Source organism: Bufo gargarizans, chromosome 3 (assembly GCF_014858855.1).
Source record: "Bufo gargarizans isolate SCDJY-AF-19 chromosome 3, ASM1485885v1, whole genome shotgun sequence".
Taxonomy (NCBI): domain Eukaryota; kingdom Metazoa; phylum Chordata; class Amphibia; order Anura; family Bufonidae; genus Bufo; species Bufo gargarizans.
Window position 1 is genome coordinate 294272780 of NC_058082.1, and position 20973 is coordinate 294293752.

Here is a 20973-nt window from a genome sequence, read left to right on the forward strand (position 1 = left end):
TTGCAGACAGCACACAGTGTGTTGTCCGCATCCGTAGTTTCGTTCCATGGCCACGCAAAAAAGATAGAACATGTCCTATTCTTGTCCACAATCACGGACAAAAATAGGCATTTCTATCATAGTGCCCGTCATGTACGGTCTGCAAATTGCGGAATGCACACAGGCCGGTATCCGCGTTTTGCGGCCATCTGAGTCCTTATACTGAATCTTTTCCCATAAAACAATATATTAGCTCAGCCCAGCTCCTCCTGCTGTATAACATGCTGTCTTAATTTGCCCAATATTTAATTTGCATTTTAATGGTGATGTGTTCCCTTTAAACAGCGATCAAGAGCTGTATTTTATATCAGAGCATAGTACATGTGCTAAATATCAGAAGGGCAGCATTTACATGCAGCAATCACCTCTGCTGTATGGGAACAATTCAGAGGTCGCTTGTCCCAATAGAAAATCATTGCTTCAGAGCAAATAACAATCTGCTGCACAGGAATGACAACGGTCCCTGCCGGCGGAATGATGCGATCACCGAATGAATGAGCTTCTTCGTACATCATACAGTCAGATTTTCGAGAACAAGTGTTTATACAAATGCACATGGAGTCAGTTCTGTTTTTTTGCGGACCCACTGAAGTGAATGGTTCCGCATATGGACCTGTAAAGAAACGGATCAGAATAAAAATAATGTTTGTGTGTATGAGCGCTTAGGCTACATGCACACAACCGTGCTGTATTTTGCGGGTGCAAACTGCAGATCCGCAAAACACGGATGCTGCCCATGTGGGTTCCACAATCTGTGGAACAGGCGACCCATTATAGAAATGCCTATTCTTGTCAGCAAAACAGACAAAAATAGGACATGTTCTATTTATTTTATTTTTTTACAGCGGCACAGAATAGAGCAACGGATGTGGACAGCACACGGAGTTCTGTCCGCATCTGTTGTGACCCTATTGAAGTGAATGGGTCCACATCCAAGGCGCAAATAAATGCGGCTCAGATGCAGACCCAAACCACGGACGCGTGCGTGAGGCTGAAAAAAAGGGTGAATCCCTGAGATGTGTTCCACTGTGGAATTGGTACTCCTCTGTGTAAATGATGTGTTGTCTCCATTCATTACAATGTAACCTGCACCTGCATATTTTTCGGAAAATGGGTGAGGGCACCCCCCAACATGCTGCCTGCAGATTGCACTGCATTTGCAATGTCACGGGTTCCCTTTCAAGGATTTACATGCTGATAGCGTCTTACAGTCTGTGTGGTTGGATGATTTGGATACAGCATTTGTTGGAACTAATGACTGAAAATTTTCTCATGCTCCATCCAGGAACAGCTGCAAGAGCTCGAAGAGAGGAGGAGGGAGATTAAGGTTTCAGTCCAGCAGCAACAGCATAAGAATACAGAGATGGAAGAATTACGGAAAAGTTTAGCCCAGGAGCTTGCAATCTACAAGTATGTGATCAAACTCAACTTAATGCCCTGGTATAAGAAAGGAAGAAACAGGTTATACGGTTAAAGTTACTCATATGATTACACTTTCCATTGTGCAAATACACTCAATGAACAAATAAAAAATCTATCCAGATAGAAACGTTGGATTGCTGTAAAACTCAGCATGCAATTATGAACATAGCAGGTCAGTGTTGCGATTTTCCAGATATGAAACAACCAAGCTGAAATTGTTATTTTTCTTACCTGTTTTCCAAGAGCCATAACTTTTCAGTTGCTGTAGCTGTGAGGACTTGTTTTCGGCAGGATGAGTTATATTAATTTAAAGGCACCATATGATGTCCGGTTCACTATTGTGTAAAAAAAAATTACATAACAACCTTATTCTATGGGTCAGTGTTATTACAGAAATATCACACTTACATAGACAGAATTGTTCCTTCAATGGATATCAGTGGGGTGACAAACAGCAATTCTGCAATTGCGAGAATTATTTAGATACAGCTCAGTTGTAGAACGAAAAACCCAACATTAAATAATTAAAAGAAGGGATAGTCATCCTCACAATCCCCTGTTGGTCTCAAATTTCTGGTTCCAGCTTGACACGCATGATTAGATGGGTCTGAGCAGAAGCACCTGGCAAAAGCTATCACAGATTTAACTCACTGGTGTCAAACAAAACATAAAAGGGGTTGTGCAGGGGTTTTATATTGGTGATACTACTACCAGCAGTGTAAAACAGGTCAAAATTAGTAAGAAATACATGGAGGGGTAAAAGAGAACTACAACTCCCAGCATGTCCAGGCTGTTATTATGAAACACAAGTTGACATTACAGGGAGAGGGTATAAGAGGAGAGAACTACAACCCCCAACATTACCAGACACCACTCACCGTTCCTCCAGGCACACACAGAAGTTCCTCTCCATGTAGTTTCACTACATTTTCTTCTCCATGGCTGAGCTGGTCGCCTGACAATGACATCATCACAAGTCCTTCAGCTGTAAAACTACTGACTCTGTAAGGCTGCCCTGATCACATGCTGCTGATGACATCATCACAGGTCCTTCTTCACAACTAGCTAGGTTTTCACATCTAGCTATGTAAATGTAATTAGGGGTGGGGCTTTCTTGCAGGGCCAGGCCCCATAGCAACTACATGGTCTACCTCTCCATTAGAGGTAAGACACTGGGCCGGAGTCCAAGACCCAGCAGCCCTGCTGATAAGCTGTTTGAAGAGGAGGTGGCACACCATGCAAGTGCTGCTTCCTGTTCATTACACTGCCCATCGTCTCGGATATATAGTGTAATTACAAGTACTAACACGTAGATGTAGTTGGTGTGGCTGAGACATGGTTATACTCTTTGCATGGCTGGGCTGTTAATATTGAGGGTTTTACACTATTTAGGAAAGACAGGGTCAATAGAAAAGGCGGTGGCGTGTGCCTGTATGTGAGGAGTGATCTGAAGACAAGTGTGATGGGTGTAAGTTCAAAGGGATATAAACACGGAAAAAAAAAATACTTGGTGTAATCTAAAGACCCCCTAACATCACAGAGGAGATAGAAGCTCAACTTATACCAAATAGAGCGGGCTGCACAGTGGTCATAATGGGAGATTTTAACTTCCCAGACATTGACTAGGGTCATGATTCTGCCTCAACCGCAAAGGGGAGAAGATTCCTCAACTTGCTGCAGGACCACTTTATGACCCAGTTTGTAGAAGCTCCCACTAGAGGCAAAGCTCTGTTGGAAATGTTACTATCGAGAAACACTAGGTAATCGTGACAATATAATAACATAAAAATAATCTCTGTCAGGCAGAGCAAAAAACATCACCGAATTTAAAAAAAAGGCTAATTTCCCTGGGTTGAGAGCAGCATTTCAGTGCGTAGATTGGGAGCAGCTACTGTCACCTAATACTGAGGATAAATGGGACAGCTTTAAATCCACATTGAGTAATTGCACTAACACTGTATTCCTTTAGGTAACAAGTATAAACTGCTAAAATTAAACACCCCATGGCTTACAGCTACTGTAAAAAGGGCAATAAATGACAAAAAAGGGCATTTAAAAAAATACCAATCTGAGGGGTCAGCTGTAGCCTTTGAAGTTTACAAAAAGCTTAATGAGATAAGTTAAATAAGGTAAATGCGAACAAGGCTCCGGATCCAGATGGATTACACCCAAGGGTGCTTAGTTGAGTCATTGCTGTGCCCGTTTATAATTTCTAAAGATTCTCTAGGTACTGGTACAGTGCCAAGTGATTGGCGCAAGGCAAATGTGGTGCCCATGTTCAAAAAAGGATCAAGGTCCTTCACAGCTAATTATAGACCAGTTAGTTTAACTTCTGTTGTGGGGAAAAATGTTTGAAGGACTCTTAAGGGACTATATACAGGAGTATGTGACTGTAAATAATATTATAAGTGATAACCAGCATGGGTTTACCAAGGACAGAAGTTGTCAGACTAACCTGATTTGTTTTTAGGAGTAGGTGAGTAGTAGCCTGGACAGAGGGGCGGCTGTGGATGTAGTGTTTCTGGATTTTGCAAAGGCTTTTGATGCCGTCCCTCAGAGGTTTAATAGGTAACATAAGGTCTATAGCAGGCATCCTCAAACTGCGGCCCTCCAGCTGTTGCAAAACTACAACTCCCAGCATGCTCGAACAGACTACAGGTATCAGCCTACAGCAGGGCATTGTGGGAGTTGTCGTTTTACAACAGCTGGAGGGCCGCAGTTTGAAGATGCCTGGTCTATAGGCTTGGAAAGTATAGTCTGTAATTGGATTGAAAACTGGCTGAAGGACCGTGTCCAGAGAGTTGTGGTCAATGATTCCTATTCAGAATGGTCTGGGGTTATAAGTGGTATACTCCAAGGTTCAGTGCTGGGTCCTCTATTTAATTTTAGAAGATATCCAGGACGGTATTAATAACACCATTTCTATTTTTGCAGATGACACTAAGGGTACTTTCACACTAGCGTGAAAACGCTTCAGTTTTGTCCCTATTAATTGTCAATTGGGACAAAACTGAACACCCCAAACTGCATTCCGTTCTCATATCGGAGAGCAAATCTCAACATGCTGCATTTTGCTTTCCGTCCTGAGAAACTGATCAAGACGGAGCAGTCATAACCCATAATGCAAGTCAATGGGGACTGATCAGTTTCTCTGACACAATAGAAAACGGATCCCTCCCCAATTAATAAATGATGGATCCGTCTTGGCCATGTTAAAGATAATACAACCGGATCCGTTCATAATGGATGCAGACAGTGTATTATCAGTAACTGAAGCGTTTGTTTTTTTGCTGGATCCAGCAAAAACACTAGTTTGAAATTGCCCTAAGCTGTGTAGTATTGTACAGTCTATGGAAGATGTCCATAAACTACAAGCTGACTTGAACACTGAGTATTTGGGCATCAACTTGGCAAATGAGGTTCAATGTGGATAAATGTAAAGTTCCACGTCTTGGTAGTAATAATCTGTTTGGGGTGTCCTTGTAGATGGTAGATTAAACAACAGCATACAATGTCAATCAGCTGCTTCTAAGGCCACCAGGATATTGTCATTAGGCATGAGCGAATCGACTTTGGATGAAACATCCGAAGTAGATTCGCATACCACCTTGTTTGAATACTGTACGGAGCGAGTGCTCCATACAGTATTAGCTCCTATTAGCTGAAGTTATTACCTCGAAGTCTCGCGAGACTTTGCATAATAACTCCATAAATTAATTTCTACTATAATTTATATCTATATCATTACAAAAAAAAAAAAAAAAAACACCACACACACATTTCCCAAACCTGTTCCACTGCAAGAACAGTCTTCAATTTGTTTTGCAGGAAAACATAGCCACCGATGCATGAGCGCCAGGGAGCAAAACCCAGATTGTAGGAGAGATATACAGGTCCTTCTCAAAATATTAGCATATTGTGATAAAGTTCATTATTTTCTGTAATGTACTGATAAACATTAGACTTTCATATATTTTAGATTCATTACACACAACTGAAGTAGTTCAAGCCTTTTATTGTTTTAATATTGATGATTTTGGCATACAGCTCATGAAAACCCAAATTTCCTATCTCAAAAAATTAGCATATTTCATCCGACCAATAAAAGATAAGTGTTTTTAATAGAAAAAAAAGTCAACCTTCAAATAATTATGTTCAGTTATGCACTCAATACTTGGTCAGGAATCCTTTTGCAGAAATGACTGCTTCAATGCGGCGTGGCATGGAGGCAATCAGCCTGTGGCACTGCTGAGGTGTTATGGAGGCCCAGGATGCTTCGATAGCGGCCTTAAGCTCATCCAGAGTGTTGGGTCTTGCGTCTCTCAACTTTCTCTTCCCAATATCCCACAGATTCTCTATGGGGTTGAGGTTAGGAGAGTTGGCAGGCCAATTGAGCACAGTAATACCATGGTCAGTAAACCATTTACCAGTGGTTTTGGCACTGTGAGCAGGTGCCAGGTCGTGCTGAAAAATGAAATCTTCATCTCCATAAAGCTTTTCAGCAGATGGAAGCATGAAGTGCACCAAAATCTCCTGATAGCTATCTGCATTGACCCTGCCCTTGATAAAACACAGTGGACCAACACCAGCAGCTGACATGGCACCCCAGACCATCACTGACTGTGGGTACTTGACACTGGACTTCAGGCATTTTGGCATTTCCCTCTCCCCAGTCTTCCTCCAGACTCTGGCACCTTGATTTCCGAATGACATGCAAAATTTGCTTTCATCCGAAAAAAGTACTTTGGACCACTGAGCAACAGTCCAGTGCTGCTTCTCTGTAGCCCAGGTCAGGCGCTTCTGCCGCTGTTTCTGGTTCAAAAGTGGCTTGACCTGGGGAATGCGGCACCTGTAGCCCATTTCCTGCACACGCCTGTACACGGTGGCTCTGGATGTTTCTACTCCAGACTTAGTCCACTGCTTCCGCAGGTCCCCCAAGGTCTGGAATCGGTCCTTCTCCACAATCTTCCTCAGGGTCCTGTCACCTCTTCTCGTTGTGCAGCGTTTTCTGACACACTTTTTCCTTCCCACAGACTTCCCACTGAGGTGCCTTGATACAGCACTCTGGGAACAGCCTATTCGTTCAGAAATTTCTTTCTGTGTCTTACCCTCTTGCTTGAGGGTGTCAATGATGGCCTTCTGGACAGCAGTCAGGTCGGCAGTCTTACCCATGATTGCGGTTTTGAGTAATGAACCAGGCTGGGAGTTTTTAAAAGCCTCAGGAATCTTTTGCAGGTGTTTAGAGTTAATTAGTTGATTCAGATGATTAGGTTAATAGCTCGTTTAGAGAACCTTTTCATGATATGCTAATTTTTAGAGATAGGAATTTTGGGTTTTCATGAGCTGTATGCCAAAATCATCAATATTAAAACAATAAAAGGCTTGAACTACTTCAGTTGGTGTGTAATGAATCTAAAATATATGAAAGTCTAATGTTTATCAGTACATTACAGAAAATAATGAACTTTATCACAATATGCTAATTTTTTGAGAAGGACCTGTATATATCTAAAATGCAGATGTATGACATCTAGTGGCCAATGTGAGGACTGACAATCACACATTTCTGATCACTAAATGGCTGTGTATTAATTAAATGTTCTTGTGTTTTTTTTTGTTTTTATTTTTACACAGAGGTTGTCTTGAACTTTATGGACAGCTATTTAAGTCTGTTACCAAAAAATGACCTCTAGAAGACGATGACCAGCCCAAATCCGTAGCATTCATGTGGATAAAACAGAGCAGCTGTCCTAGGAAGTCGAAGATGAATACTTCTGTACAGTGCTTGTGGAAATGCCCAACACAAGCTTCATAGTAACTTGACTGCGCAGCTCCAATTTCAGACAAGAAATGTGGCAAAGGAAAACTTGCTTATGACGATTCATGTAGAATGAAATGCAGCAATTTTTACAATACAGATGCTGGGAATTTTTTTTAAACCATTTCCAGTGGAATTCTGTGTGAAATTCCACTCATATCCATCATCTATACACACACACACAAATAAAATAAAAAATAAAACCATGTAGAAAACAATTGAAATCTATTTATTTCATATGAGGTGCTCATCCACTGTAAAAAGGAGATGTGCAACACAGACAGCAAATCCACACAAATACAAAAGGATATTACAGTGCCCCCGTAAAAATTAAGCACAACTAAGTAGTGGATGACAAGTCTAAAGTACAATACATACTTCAAACAAAAAAAAATGCACTGGGGGAAAGGGCTTAAAAAGAGCTCATCCTAGATAGTAATAGGAGCAAAGTTGACTTTTCCAGTGGAAAAATATAAGGAATGTTTGCATGAAGCTGCCTGGTCCAAGACTCTTCAAATCAAAGGAGGTGCACCTGAAGGCACAGTGCCTGACAAGCTCTCATTTACTCCTCTCCTTGCTTTGTTAAAATCAAAAAGAAACAAAACCGCCATTGTACTCAGTTAAAAATGACATTTTTGTATAAAATATTTATATATAAAATAAAATGGAAGTGTATTTTCTGACTAAGATGAATAAAAGCAAGTTGAGGTGAACGAGAGGACTGAGCTTGCAGAACAGGAAGGTCATTGTCCAAGTGCTGGATAAAGAGACATATCTGGAGTGAGACGCCACTAGATTGCACCAGGGGAAATGGGAACAAAAGAGGTATTTATATCATAGTTACAACTAGGAGCCTTGCCCCTCTGGATCTACACCACCCTCTGTATCTTCATCATTGTAGATATTCTCTGCCTGAAAAAGCAAAATATGATAAGGGGCATGCCAGCTGTAGCATCTTACTCAGGTTAGTGCAGATTTCTTATAAACTGGCTCTGAAACTGACTACAGGCATTAGATGTTTAATGTGATCAATTTAATGATTGTGTCAAAAAAGTGGCAGTTACGACGAGAAACAATAGGGAATGTTAAAATAACTTCCCTGCTAGAAATGAGTCAAAGTCTACCCCAATAACAGTACATAATACATTTCCATATTACAAGTGCATAATAATTAGATGTGACCGCTATCAGCCAACAGTTAGGCCTCATGCACACAACCATATCCGTATGTCTGTCCACAAACCATGGAAACACAAAATATGCATTTTTCTCTCTCTCTCCCATCAAAAGCAGATCTCACATGGATGAAAAATAAAGTCATGTGCATGAGGCTTTATCTAAAGATAAACTCACCAGTAGCAGGGCACAATACCATTTGTGGTGATGTGTACAGTATAAGTGCTGGGAGATGTGTATATCCCTCCCAGATACATCAGCTGGGTGACATAGTTGCTGAAACCACTACAGCTTTCTGGATTTCAAAGTGTAGTTTGCCAAGACAGTTGTCTAGATGTTGTTCTGGGCTGGATTTCATGTGGACCGGGGTAGGTTTGGTAGAGGGATTTGCCAGTCCACACCCTTCACTGAGGTCTGCTGCTGTAATCAAGGAGGGATAAAACAACCTTCTGTTTATGACTTTGAGGGAGAAAGGCCGAGGAAGAGGGTTGCACTGTCAGAGTCAGGAGGACTTCTGGACCATCTTCCCCCAAGGGTGCTGTCAAGGTCACAGCCTGGAGGCTGCTGGACCGTATATGGCTGAAGAAGTCTGACCTAAATCACGTGTGTGAACGGCGCGCTATGGGTGAGGTAGAGACAACACATATATTAGGTAGAACCCAGAGGGGCAGGTGTTCATTTTTGATGTTTGTGTGTGATGGTGCTGAAGTGCCAAAATAAAGCACTTTTGGACTTGAACCCCATTGTCAGAGGAGAAGTCAGTGATGAGAGTGAGAAACCCTGCCCTAAGGCTACTTTCACACTAGCGTTTTTCTTTTCCGGCATAGAGTAAAGTCACAGGGGCTCTATACCGGAAAAGAGCTGATCAGTTATATCCCCATACATTCTGAATGGAGAGTAATCCGTTCAGAATGCATCAGGATGTCTTCAGTTCAGTCATTTTGACTGATCAGGCAAAAGAGAAAACCGCAGCATGCTACGGTTTTATCTCCGGCGAAAAAAACTGAAGACTTGCCTGAATGCCAGATCAGTCCTTCTGGTCGGCGCAGACCTTTAAAAATGAGGAAAAATAAATAAATACCGGATTAGTTTTGCCTGATGACACCGTAAAAACGGATCCGGTATTGCAATGCATTTTTTCTGACTGATCAGTCAGAACTGCCTGCCGGAATCAAACAACGCAAGTGTGAAAGTACCCTAAGCTCGCCACTACCCTTCAGAATAATAAACTGCATGCAAGGCTGCCTTATGCCTGCAGTGGAAGTGTATGGTCTGACGTAATTTTCCCAGCAATACCAGAAGAATGCTGTGACAAGTGCCACCACAAGTTTGCAGTTCTGTATTACTTTAGGAGAAATTGAATGAGCAACTATAACAGAATTAAAAAGTTAGGACTCACCATTTGCCAAACTTGCATGATATTGTCTTCAGATACTGAACATATAACCCAAGGCTCATTAGGATTCCATGAAAAATCTGAGATCTTTGCTGTGTGACCTCCATGAATAAACTAAGGAACACAAGAAAAGGTTATTTGGGGGGAAATAAAAATAATCCTACAAAACCAGAATTCTTGATAAACTTGCACATGGGTACGTACCAGCAACTCAGGAGGGCCATCTTCAGCATCCTCTGGAGACTGTTCTTCTCCAATTTTACTTGAAAAGAAGAAAATAGGTGTTAAAGGGGTTGGCCCATCTTGGACCTTGGGGCTCTTCACCTATATTTAGAACAGAGCCTAAAAAGTGCCGTAGGGGGCCCTGCGCATGCGTGACCATACTCCATTTATTTCTATGGAACTGGCGCTTGGCTATTTTCAAAGTCCCATTGAAATTAAGCGCACTGCACAAGCGTGGCCACCGCTCCATTCACCCTCTGGCACCTTGGCTCAATTCTAAGTATAGGTGCGGGACCTGCACCTATCAGACATTTGGGGCATAATCGGTAGGATATGCCCCCAATGTCTAAGATGGGAATACCCCTTTAAGAAAACTAGTGCCCTTATAGAGCAGAGGTCAAGATTTTCTTTAATACCTTTCAAAATGTTAGTATTACAAGTTATATTCTCACCCAATCCCCACTCACTACATTAACTCTGTGTAAAAACTACAGTATAACTTGACTTGCATTGTTTGTTTTACCTGGCAATACAAATGCTCTGCATTACTGGCAGCAATGCCCTGTTAGAAACGCAGCAGCAGAATGAAGAACAGAAGTTTCCTTTGGCATCCCTGTTATAACTACAAACGTGTACTCTATGCATTTAGACACTAAACTATGACATATGCAGCAACAACACAAGATTTCAATTCAGTGCAGCCACACATTTAGAAAAACAAACCTGCATATAAAAACTTCCACACTGTACAATTTCATAAATCACTGTTCACTACAATAACTGCACTTCAATATTACATGTATGTGCAAATGCATAAGGTCTGCAAATTACCTTAAATCCCAGACATTCAGCCTCCGATCAGTACCACTAGACGCCAGAATAGTTTCATTGTGTGGGGACCATTGTACCTGCAGGTAAATTGAATTGCCGCCATTAAGTTGTCCCATATATAAAGCATAAACATAGACAACAGGATCAATGAGACTACTCTTCGTGGAATCGCCTCTTTTACTTCAAGATTTGCCAGGTAACATTGAGTTTAATAAAATGATGCCCACCAAATCTTATTGTTATATCAGAAGATTACATTTTTTTTGTTCTACCTGGAAAATTTCGTCTTTATGGGACTCAAAGGAATGTAACTTCAGTTTCAGATTCCGCAGATCCCACAATGCCACAGTCTATTGATAGAGAGAAGACAGGCGTAAATGAGTAGCAACGAATCAAACCCAAAAAGGTCAGTTACAGAAAACAAACCAACAATTCTAGAACACACATTCAAAGCTAGGTCAGGCAACTAAAATATTGCAGATTACCACTTGACATGACGGAGATAAACAATCATGCTCTGGTGCTATATAGCCTCCAATAAATAGTAAGCCCCAGCTTCACAAATGTGTGCAATGTCCTTCGCCACTTACTTGTATATCAGGCCTGTACAGGAGTACTTCTCGTATCTAACCATTTCTAGGTAGATTTAAATACATTTCTAAACCTTGTTCCTTTACCTTGTTACTAGTTATTGCATTAACTGGAAAATTAGAAGACTACAAACACTGTAAAGAAGATTTGCTGTAAAACCATGGTGACAGTAATGATTTATATGCTTAACATCCACCAAACCTAAACAAACTGCTCCAAATATCACCACGAGAAAGAATGACTGTGCGCCAGACAAGAATAAATTACCTTGTCTGCAGACCCAGTAGCTAAGATGAACTCACTGTAGGGGTTGAAAGAAAGACAGTTGACCTCAGCTGTGTGAGCATCCACAGAATGGCTAGGTTTTGATGTGTTGTTTGATCGGGTGTCCCATCTAGTAGAGCAAAAAAAGATAAAGAAAGAATTACCAGATATTAAACTGTGTATCAAATTAAATTATTCTGGGGCCTGACTGGTGAGGCCGCTTTTAGTATTTTCTCAGTAATTCCCATCAGTTATGCGCTAAAATACAACTTTGCATTTTGCTTGTATGAGGAGATTCAAACCTCCTCCTCAGCATCAACCTGCCCTTCTTTAAAAAAAACTGAAAAAAATAAAATCCTACAGAATACAGTACATAGACAGCAAGGAGAGGAATGCAGCTCCATGTTCATTTTGTAAGGGACCAGAAATTGAGAGACATTTGACTTGTTCATAATGCTTAGCACATCACTAGCCTGGCCACTCGCTAAGCGAGTAAAGCAAATATACTTTTTGCCTAAAAGTGCACTGATCTATTAATTCAGGGATGCTCAACCTGCGGCCCCCCAGCTGTTGTAAAACTACAAACTCCCACCATGCCCTTCTGTAGGCTGTCCGGGAATTATGGGAGTTGTAGTTTTCCCAACAGCTGGAGGCCCGCAGGTTGAGCATGACTGTATAATTAATTCAACTGACATACCAGATTAGCACAATACTTACATCATAAGTTTCTGGTCGTCTGCTACAGATCCAAACAGGGATTCATGTAATAAGTGCCAAGAAACATCTTCAACCACTGCAGTGTGTCCTGTGAAAATTGTCTTTGCATCAACCACCTTGCCCTCTTTGGGCACTGCACTGATATCCCACAAGCAAATTGTCTGTAGGTAAAAAAAAAAAAAAAAAAAAAAAAAAAAAAAACACACATTGCAATAAATTAGACCAAATCTGCTACAAAAAAAAAAAAAAAAAAAAAAGGACGGATAGGCTGCACCTAACAATAGTTAGTGGCCTCTGCATGTAGCAGTAAGATTTTAAAACTGCTCATAAATCTGTGTTAAACTCACATGGTCATCAGATGCACTAAGTAGGTTTCCACTAAGGTTAGGATTCCAGGACAATCCATATCCTTCCTTTTGGTGACCACGAAGCCGGAGATCAGGGTTACATTCACCAGAGGGATCTACACAATGAGAAAGGCAAGGTATCAGAAGCGGAAACTACAGTAAATCGTAAAATCCATTAAAGCAGGCATGCTCAAACCTGCAACCCACCAGCTGTTGCAAAACTACAACTCCCAGCATGCCCGAACAGCATACAGCAGGGCATTGTGGGAGTTGTAGTTTTACAACAGGTTGAGCATGCCTGCATTATAGAATCCACCACGAGCTCTACACTACTCAACCAGAATTTTATCTCAGATAACAGTAAAACATGCTCTTCAATACTCAGCTTTCTAAGTACTTACTTATAGATTTACAAAAACAGAACCATTTCTTTGTGTAAACCTAGAGATTGTGAAGCCAAGTTAAAGGGGTTCTTTAAGACTGATGTTTTTAAATACTGCCCCGCCCATATTTATCTGCTTGCCTGCACTGTGTTCACTGTGCTTCAGTCACCCCATAAAAACATTTGGCGTGCACAACTGCAGCCAATGACAGGTCTCAGTGGTGGTGTCCTCAAGCAGAACGCGACCCAGCAGTAAAGAGTCACCACTGAGGCCATTCAGACGTGCACACGTGGTGGATCCATGGAACTAAGGGGCGGATAGCAGACAAGTGTGCTCCTAGAAACTAATTTGCATATATTAAAGCTTCATATTTTTTCAGCAATACGTACACATATGAACATGGGACCAATTCAGATGCCTCCAGCTGCCAACTGCACATGCAACAGGTCAGTGAGTTTAATGGGTACAAATCTGCTAACAGATGCCCTTTAAACCCTTCATCACGGGAGCAATGGGCAAACACGGCGCCTGCTCGCACATGGCCAGCGGGTCTCTGCCGTTTCAAACAGCAGAGACCTGTGGCTAATGAACAAGTAAAAAAGTAAAGTAATGTAAAAAAATAAATTCAGTTTTAAATTTATTTTTACACTAAACAAAAAAAAAAATAAAATAATAATATACACACACATGTGGTATTGTTGCAATCGTACTTACCAGAGATGAGCGAATTTCATATCTTGAAATTCGTTCACGCTTCCTTTGGTGTTAAAAGCAGAATTGCGTTATGGATTCCTTTACCACGGACCATAACGTAATTCTATGATGGAGTTATGGTCCGTGGTAACTGAATCCATAACGCAATTCTGCTTTTAACACCAAACGATGTGTGAACGAATTTCAAAATATGAAATTCGCTCATCTCTAGTACTCACACAAAGAATGAAAAGCACAGGTCAGTTTTGCCGCAAAGGGAACGCCATAGGAACTGAGTCCCCCCCCCCCCCCCCCAATTTAACCCCATTTGGAATTTTTTCCCGCTTTCCACTACATTGTATGCCATATTAAATGGTACCTGAAAGTGCAACCTGTCCCGAGTGGTGGGGGGAGCTCAAGGAAGGAAAAAAAACACACACACACACACACACAAAACTCTTATTCTAATGGTCAAGCCATTTTAGGGGTTGCCCAAGTGCTGCTTAAGGGTCCAATCACACGTCAGTAGTGTATTGCGGATCCGCAATACACGCAGCCGGCACGCCGATAGAACTGCCCATTCTTGTCCGCAATTTTTTTTTTTTTCCCCAGAGCCGCGCTCCAGAAATGCAGATGTGGAGAGCACACTGTGCTGTCTGCATCCTTTCCGTCCCCATTGAGAATGAATGGGTCCACACCAGTTCCACAGAATTGCTAAACGGATGGGGACCCATTCTACGGACGTGTGAATGGCTCCTAAGAGTTTGTGAACCCTTCAGAATGTCTGCATAAGGCCTCATGCACACGACCGTTGTGTGCATCCGTGGCCGTTGTGCCGTTTTCAGTTTTTTTTCGCGGACCCATTGACCTTCAATGGGTCCGTGGAAAAATCGGAAAATGCACCGTTTTGCAGCCGAGGCCGTGATCCATGTATCCTGTCCGTCAAAAAAATATGACCTGTCCTATTTTTTTGACGGACAACGGTTCACGGACCCATTCAAGTCAATGGGTCCGTGAAAGAACACGAATGCACACAAGATTGGCATCCGTGTCCGTGATCCGTGGCCGTAGGTTGCTTTCATACAGACGGATCCGAAGATCCGTCTGCATAAAAGCTTTTTCTGATCTAAGTTTTCACTTTGTGAAAACTCATTTCCGACAGTATATTCTAACACAGAAGCGTTCCCATGGTGATGGGGACGCTTCTAGTTAGAATACACTGCAAACTTTGTACAAGACTGCCCCCTGCTGCCTGGCAGCACCCGATCTCTTACAGGGGGATATGATAGCACAATTAACCCCTTCAGGTGCGGCACCTAAAGGGGTTAATTGTACTATCATATTCCCCTGTAAGAGATCAGGGCTGCCAGGCAGCAGGGGGCAGACCCCCCCCCCCCCCCCCCCGTTTGAATATCGTTGGTGGCACAGTGTGCCCCCACCATCGCCCCCCCCTCCCTCCCTCTATTGTAATAAATCGTTGGTGGCACAGTGTGCCAACCACCATCGCCCCCCCCCCCTTCCTCCCTCTATAGCAGTAACATTGGTGGCAGTGGAGTTCCGATCGGAGTCCCAGTTTAATCGCTGGGGCTCCGATCGGTAACCATGGCAACCAGGAAGCTACTGCAGCCCTGGTTGCCATGGTTACTTAGCAATAGTAAAACAGTAGAAGATTCATACTTACCTGCTTGCTGCTGCGATGTCTGTGAACGGCCGGGAGCTCCTCCTACTGGTAAGTGACAGTTCTTTAGCAATGCGCCGCACAGACCTTTCACTTACCAGTAGGAGGAGCTCCCGGCCGTTCACAGACATCGCAGCAGCAAGCAGGTAAGTATGAATCTTCTACTGTTGTACTATTGCTAAGTAACCATGGCAACCAGGACTGCAGTAGCGTCCTGGTTGCCATGGTTACCGATCGGAGCCCCAGCGATTAAACTGGGACTCCGATCGGAACTCCGCTGCCACCAATGATGGGGGGGGGGGGGGGGAATGGGAGGCCGCACACTGCCACCAATGTTGTTACTGCTATAGAGGGAGGGAGGGGGGGGGGGCGCCGATGGTGGCTGGCACACTGTGCCACCAACGATTTAATACAATAGAGGGAGGGAGGGGGGCGATGGTGGGCGCACACTGTGCCACCAACGATTTCTAACAGAGGGAGGAAGGGGGGGCCCGATGGGGCGCGCACACTGTGCCACCAACGATATTCAAACTGGGGAGGGGTCTGCCCCGATCTCTTACAGGGGAATATGATAGTACAATTAACCCCTTTAGGTGCCGCACCTGAAGGGGTTAATTGTGCTATCATATCCCCCTGTAAGAGATCGGGTGCTGCCAGGCAGCAGTCTTGTACAAAGTTTGTAGTGTATTCTAACCTGAAGCGTCCCCATCACCATGGGAACGCCTCTGTTAGAATATACTGTCGGATCTGAGGTTCACGAAGTAGCTCATATCCGACAGTATATTCTAACATAGAGGCGTTCCCATGGTGATGGGGACGCTTCAAGTTAAAATATACCATCGGATTGGAGAAAACTCCAATCCGATGGTATAAAAGAACTCCAGACTTGAAAAGTCAATGGGGACGGATCCGTTTGAAATGGCACCATATTGTGTCAACATCAAACGGATCCGTCCCCATTGACTTGCATTGTAATTCAGGACGGATCCGTTTGGCTCCGCACGGCCAGGCGGACACCAAAACGACTTTTTTTTCATGTCCGTGGATCCTCCAAAAATCAAGGAAGACCCACGGACGAAAAAACGGTCACGGATCACGGACCCACGGACCCCGTTTTTGCGGACCATGAAAAAAAACTGTTGTGTGCATGAGGCCTAATTTTGACCTAAAACTACATGATAGTCCTAAAAGCAAATAAAGATAACCAAATCAAACAAATAAGTCAAAATATTACACCAGTTATTTATTTATTGAGGGAAATGATCCAATATTACGTCTGAGTGGCAAAAAGTTTGTGAACCACTACTTTCAGCATCTGGTGTGACCCCCTTTATGCAGCAATAACTGAAACTAAACATTTTAGAACTTGAAAGTCTGATACTTTTTGGCCAACTATATGCAGAAATCTAGATTCTGAAAGGTTCACAGACTTTCAAGCACCACTAAAATTATTTCGGACACTCCCTTAAACACCAAAAAGATGAAGGCCGAACATTTACAGCGCGGCGAACATTGCATTCATGCAATGTGCCGTACATGTATGGTGTTCTGATGAAGTGGGCACTGTTCAGTACAGGGGCCTGGCCATTACTGAAAGCCAATTCGGTATTCACCAGAATCCCTGAAAACGCCAACTCCTTAGATGCTGATCACGACATGGCCTCTGAGCTTGGCATGAAGACAATGAGTCTCAGCCCCTAGTGTAATATTGACAGTTTCAATACAGCATGCATTGTAAAACAGGGATCAGGGCCTATACTGGGACTAACAAATAAGGGAGGGGGGGGGGGGGGGGGGGTCTGAAGTTAAAACTGATTAGCTCAGTGTCTGCAAGAGGGGTATAGCTAAGAGGAGGAGTCAACACTTCTCTACTTAGTGTTGCCTCCTAGTGGCAGCAGCTATACCTATGGTCTTCTGTGTCCCCTAATGACAAGTGGGAAATAAATGTTCGAAATTCCAGGACTGCAAGAAATGCACTGCATGTATTATGTGTGCATTGGTGTAGTGGTGGTATGGAATGATGCGCGAATCTGACCATGGGTAGAAAAATTTCAGCTTACCTGGTTTGGATGGGTGTTTGGTGTAGTCAAACACAAGAACATCACTAGATGGGGTTTTTGTTGCAATGATGCATGGGTTCTGGGGCATATATCGAGCTCTGTTCACTTCTCCTTCATGGTTTATTTTTATCTCAATCTCTATTTTCCCGCTTACTGAGCCAAAGCCTCCAAACTCTGTCAAACAAAGACTTTTTAAAGTCAGATTATACAGAACAAGCTAAAAACACCACAAAAAAATTGCGATAACGGTATGCGATGCGATATTTTAAGGGAATTGTGCTAGAGGTCCATTTGCTAGAATTTTTAAGGCAAAAGCACACAAATGCAATGTTTTTCAAAATAAAACATCTTTTATGAAATTAAATAACATATTTGCATTACTGAAAAAGTACAATAGAAAACTTGCCATTTTCTTAATAGCACTGCACAGAACAGATAAATAGAAGAACGTTTATTAAAATAACGACTTGCCTCCAGACCCTCCTCCCTCCCCATACTGTAACTGATGTATCGCCGGCCGCGCAACATAGCAGCCGGCGATACATCCCTGTCAGCCACGTAAAAAGTCAAACATCGCTTTATAAGACACACTGCCATTCCCCCCCCCCCCCCCCACACACACACACACACACACACACACACTTTTGGGAGGAAAAAAGTTAGTCTTATAAAGCGAAAAATATGGTAATACAATTGCAGCATTTTTGGGTCGGCCAATTGGCGATATGGCGATTTATTGCGATTGCTTTGGCGATATATTGTGCAGGCCTATCTGGCACCTATAAATATGATTTTCAGAAACTTGCATTGCTTTTGATATCTTACTAAAATCAGTCAGCTGGTTCAGACAAAGGCCTCTTTCAGATGAGCGTGTCCAGTGCAGAAAATGAACGTTATTCCCAGTTATGGACACTGGTCATCTCACAGGAGCGCACTGCATTGTACAGATTTATAATACTGTGTGTCTCTGGGGGCATCAATTCTTATGACTCTGCTGTGCCATTCCGGTATTATTCCTTATAGAAGTTAAAAAAAAAAAAAAAAAAACAGCAGTCTGCAGTAAAGGTACTGTTGGGTGATGGTGCGTCTTATTCTGTCCAATCAGTGCTGCCAATGCCAGCATGGGTGCAGGGACACACCCCTAACTGGTAACACCCATCTGTACATTTACTGCAAACTTCTAACAACTGATTCATAACTTCTAAGGCTACTTTCACACTCGCGTTTGGTGCAAATCCGTCATGGATCTGCACAGACGATCCGTTCAGATAATACAACCGTCTGCATCCGTTCAGAACGAATCTGTTTGTGTTATTTTTAACATAGCCAAGACGGATCCGTCTTGAACACCATTAAAAGTCAATGGAGGACTGATCCGCTTTCTATTGTGCCAGATTGTGTCATAGAAAACTGATCCGTCCCCATTGACTTAGGCCCTCTTTCACACGAGCATGTGCGCTCCGTGGCCGTATTGTGGACCGCATTTGCATATCCGCAATACGCAGGTGCCGTTCCTTGGGCATTCCGCATCATGGATGCGGACCCATTCACTTGAATGGGTCCGCAAATCCGGAGATGCGGAACGGAACCACTACAAAGTGCTTCCGTGGGGTTACGTCCCGTACTTCCGTTCCGCAAAAAGATAGAACATGTCCTATCTTTCTGCGGAACGCGGACCCATTGAAGTAAATGGGTCCACGATCCGCTGCCCCACGGTTGGTGTTTGTGCATTGTGGCCTACAGCACGAGGCCTTACATTGTGCAACAGGCCTTTCATTGTGTGCCAGGACAGATTCGTCCCCGTTGACTTACATGGTGCGCCAGGATGGATCCGTTTCGTCAGACGGACACCCGCCAAAGGGTAATAGAGACGGAACGGAGGCAAACTGATGCATTCTGAGCGGATCCTCACCCATTTAGAAAACATTAGGGCAAAACTGTTCCGTTTTGGACCGCTTGCGAGAGCCCTGAACGAATCTCACAAACAGAAACCAAAGCGCCAAGGTGAAAGTAGCCTAATAGAAATACCATAGGAATGGCACACAGAGTAAATGCTGCTGAATTGTTAATACATGGAGAATGCATATAGTTCCTAAAACTGTTGTCTCTTCAGAGGACCTGTCCCCTCCCTGACGTGCTTGCATTCCCAGTGTAATAACTCTGGAGCATCTATGTTTCTCACACCGACAGCAGCGATTTGATGTTGGAGTCAGACAGTGCAGATCCGCCAATAAGCTTCTTGTAGCAATAACTGAGGAACTGATTAACAGAATCATTACTGCAAGTACTTCCTAAGACTGACAAGTCAGCAGAGGCGACAGGTCATCTTTTAACGTGTCTAGATCTCCGTAGCACTCACCTCCTTTCTCACTGTCGTAATGAGAGGCGTCAAACTGGGCATCATCATTGGGGAGCTGGACGCTGGCAATGACCAGGTGGTTCTGCTCGTCCGAGGTGTGGGTCCCCAGAACCAATCGGTGAACGCTGAAATCCTTCCCTTCAGGTCTGGGAGCACACAGGAGATACAGGTTAGAACACTGAAGATGTCCCCTCTAGGGGAGGACAGTTAGTGGAGTCCACACTCACCTGGTGACATCAGGAAGCCACTGTGCTGTTAGACTAGGCCACTCCAGGGCATGGGTCATCACCAAGTCGTACAGGAAAGGGGTGTTCTTCTTCCAGATCTTGTACTCCTCGTTTATGACTCGCTCCTCCACCGCATCGTCAAACGCAGCTGTGCCCGGGAAACACAGAGAGAAAACGCAGAATAAGGACGGCTGTGAGCCGCACCGAGTGCACACACTGTATAGAACACGCAGCGTTAGCTGCCGTGAACTTTCTCCACACTTACCCTCCTTATCCGCCATGGCACTGTAAGCGCTTATGCGGCCTTCTCGGCTTAGTAGGAAGCTCCTCTGGGTTCCCGCCGCGGTAAAGGCTAAATACTTTACCCGGTAAGGACCTGCTGACGTCACAACATCACGTGGCACTGCTAGCTCACGTAGATCGGAAACAGGAGAGCCGCGCGCTTTTTCCTAGAGTCTGAAGGTTTTCTTTTTTTTATCACATGAAGTGAACTAAAAAAAAACTGCAGCGCAGTACAAGTACGCGGAACCCGACTAATTTAGTAACTTATTTTGTACTGTGAGGGGTTATACACTGGGGGGTCGCTGCTGTGTGACTCTCGTGGTTAGGAAAATGGCGCGCTGTGTAGCACACGTGCGCTAGTGTGATGTTATACTGTGAACAGCACAGGGATTGTACACTGATATGGGAGACAGCTGTGTGGAGGCCGAGGGAAGGGGGTATCTGGTTGTATAGGGGGGCTGTATTCTA

General features: G+C 43.4%; 2 protein-coding genes across 3 annotated transcripts in view; one reads left to right on the forward strand and one right to left on the reverse strand.

Moving 5' to 3' along the window:
• SYNC (syncoilin, intermediate filament protein) overlaps window positions 1-7705 on the forward strand; it is a 38452-nt gene extending 30747 nt beyond the window's left edge. Inside the window, exons 3-4 of the mRNA XM_044286478.1 lie at window positions 1325-1449; window positions 7096-7705. Of these exons, the coding sequence (XP_044142413.1) occupies window positions 1325-1449; window positions 7096-7147 (177 nt within the window). The 3' untranslated portion in view covers window positions 7148-7705. The remainder of the gene's footprint in view (window positions 1-1324; window positions 1450-7095) is intronic.
• On the reverse strand, window positions 7488-20749 carry RBBP4 (RB binding protein 4, chromatin remodeling factor). Of its 2 annotated transcripts, none has more exons than XM_044286476.1 (12): window positions 20489-20749; window positions 20224-20371; window positions 19997-20142; window positions 17638-17811; window positions 12824-12939; window positions 12477-12637; window positions 11763-11889; window positions 11177-11254; window positions 10905-10984; window positions 10056-10113; window positions 9855-9965; window positions 7488-8191 (listed from the first exon to the last, which is right to left on the reverse strand). In XM_044286476.1, the coding sequence occupies exons 1-12, from the start codon at window positions 20502-20504 to the stop codon at window positions 8126-8128; spliced, it is 1281 nt and encodes a 426-aa protein (XP_044142411.1). In that variant the 5' UTR covers window positions 20505-20749; the 3' UTR covers window positions 7488-8125. The 2 variants fall into 2 exon arrangements, with proteins under 2 accessions (XP_044142411.1, XP_044142412.1); XM_044286477.1 differs by having other exon boundaries at window positions 10905-10981; window positions 20489-20748.
• Window positions 20750-20973: the final 224 nt, after the last annotated feature.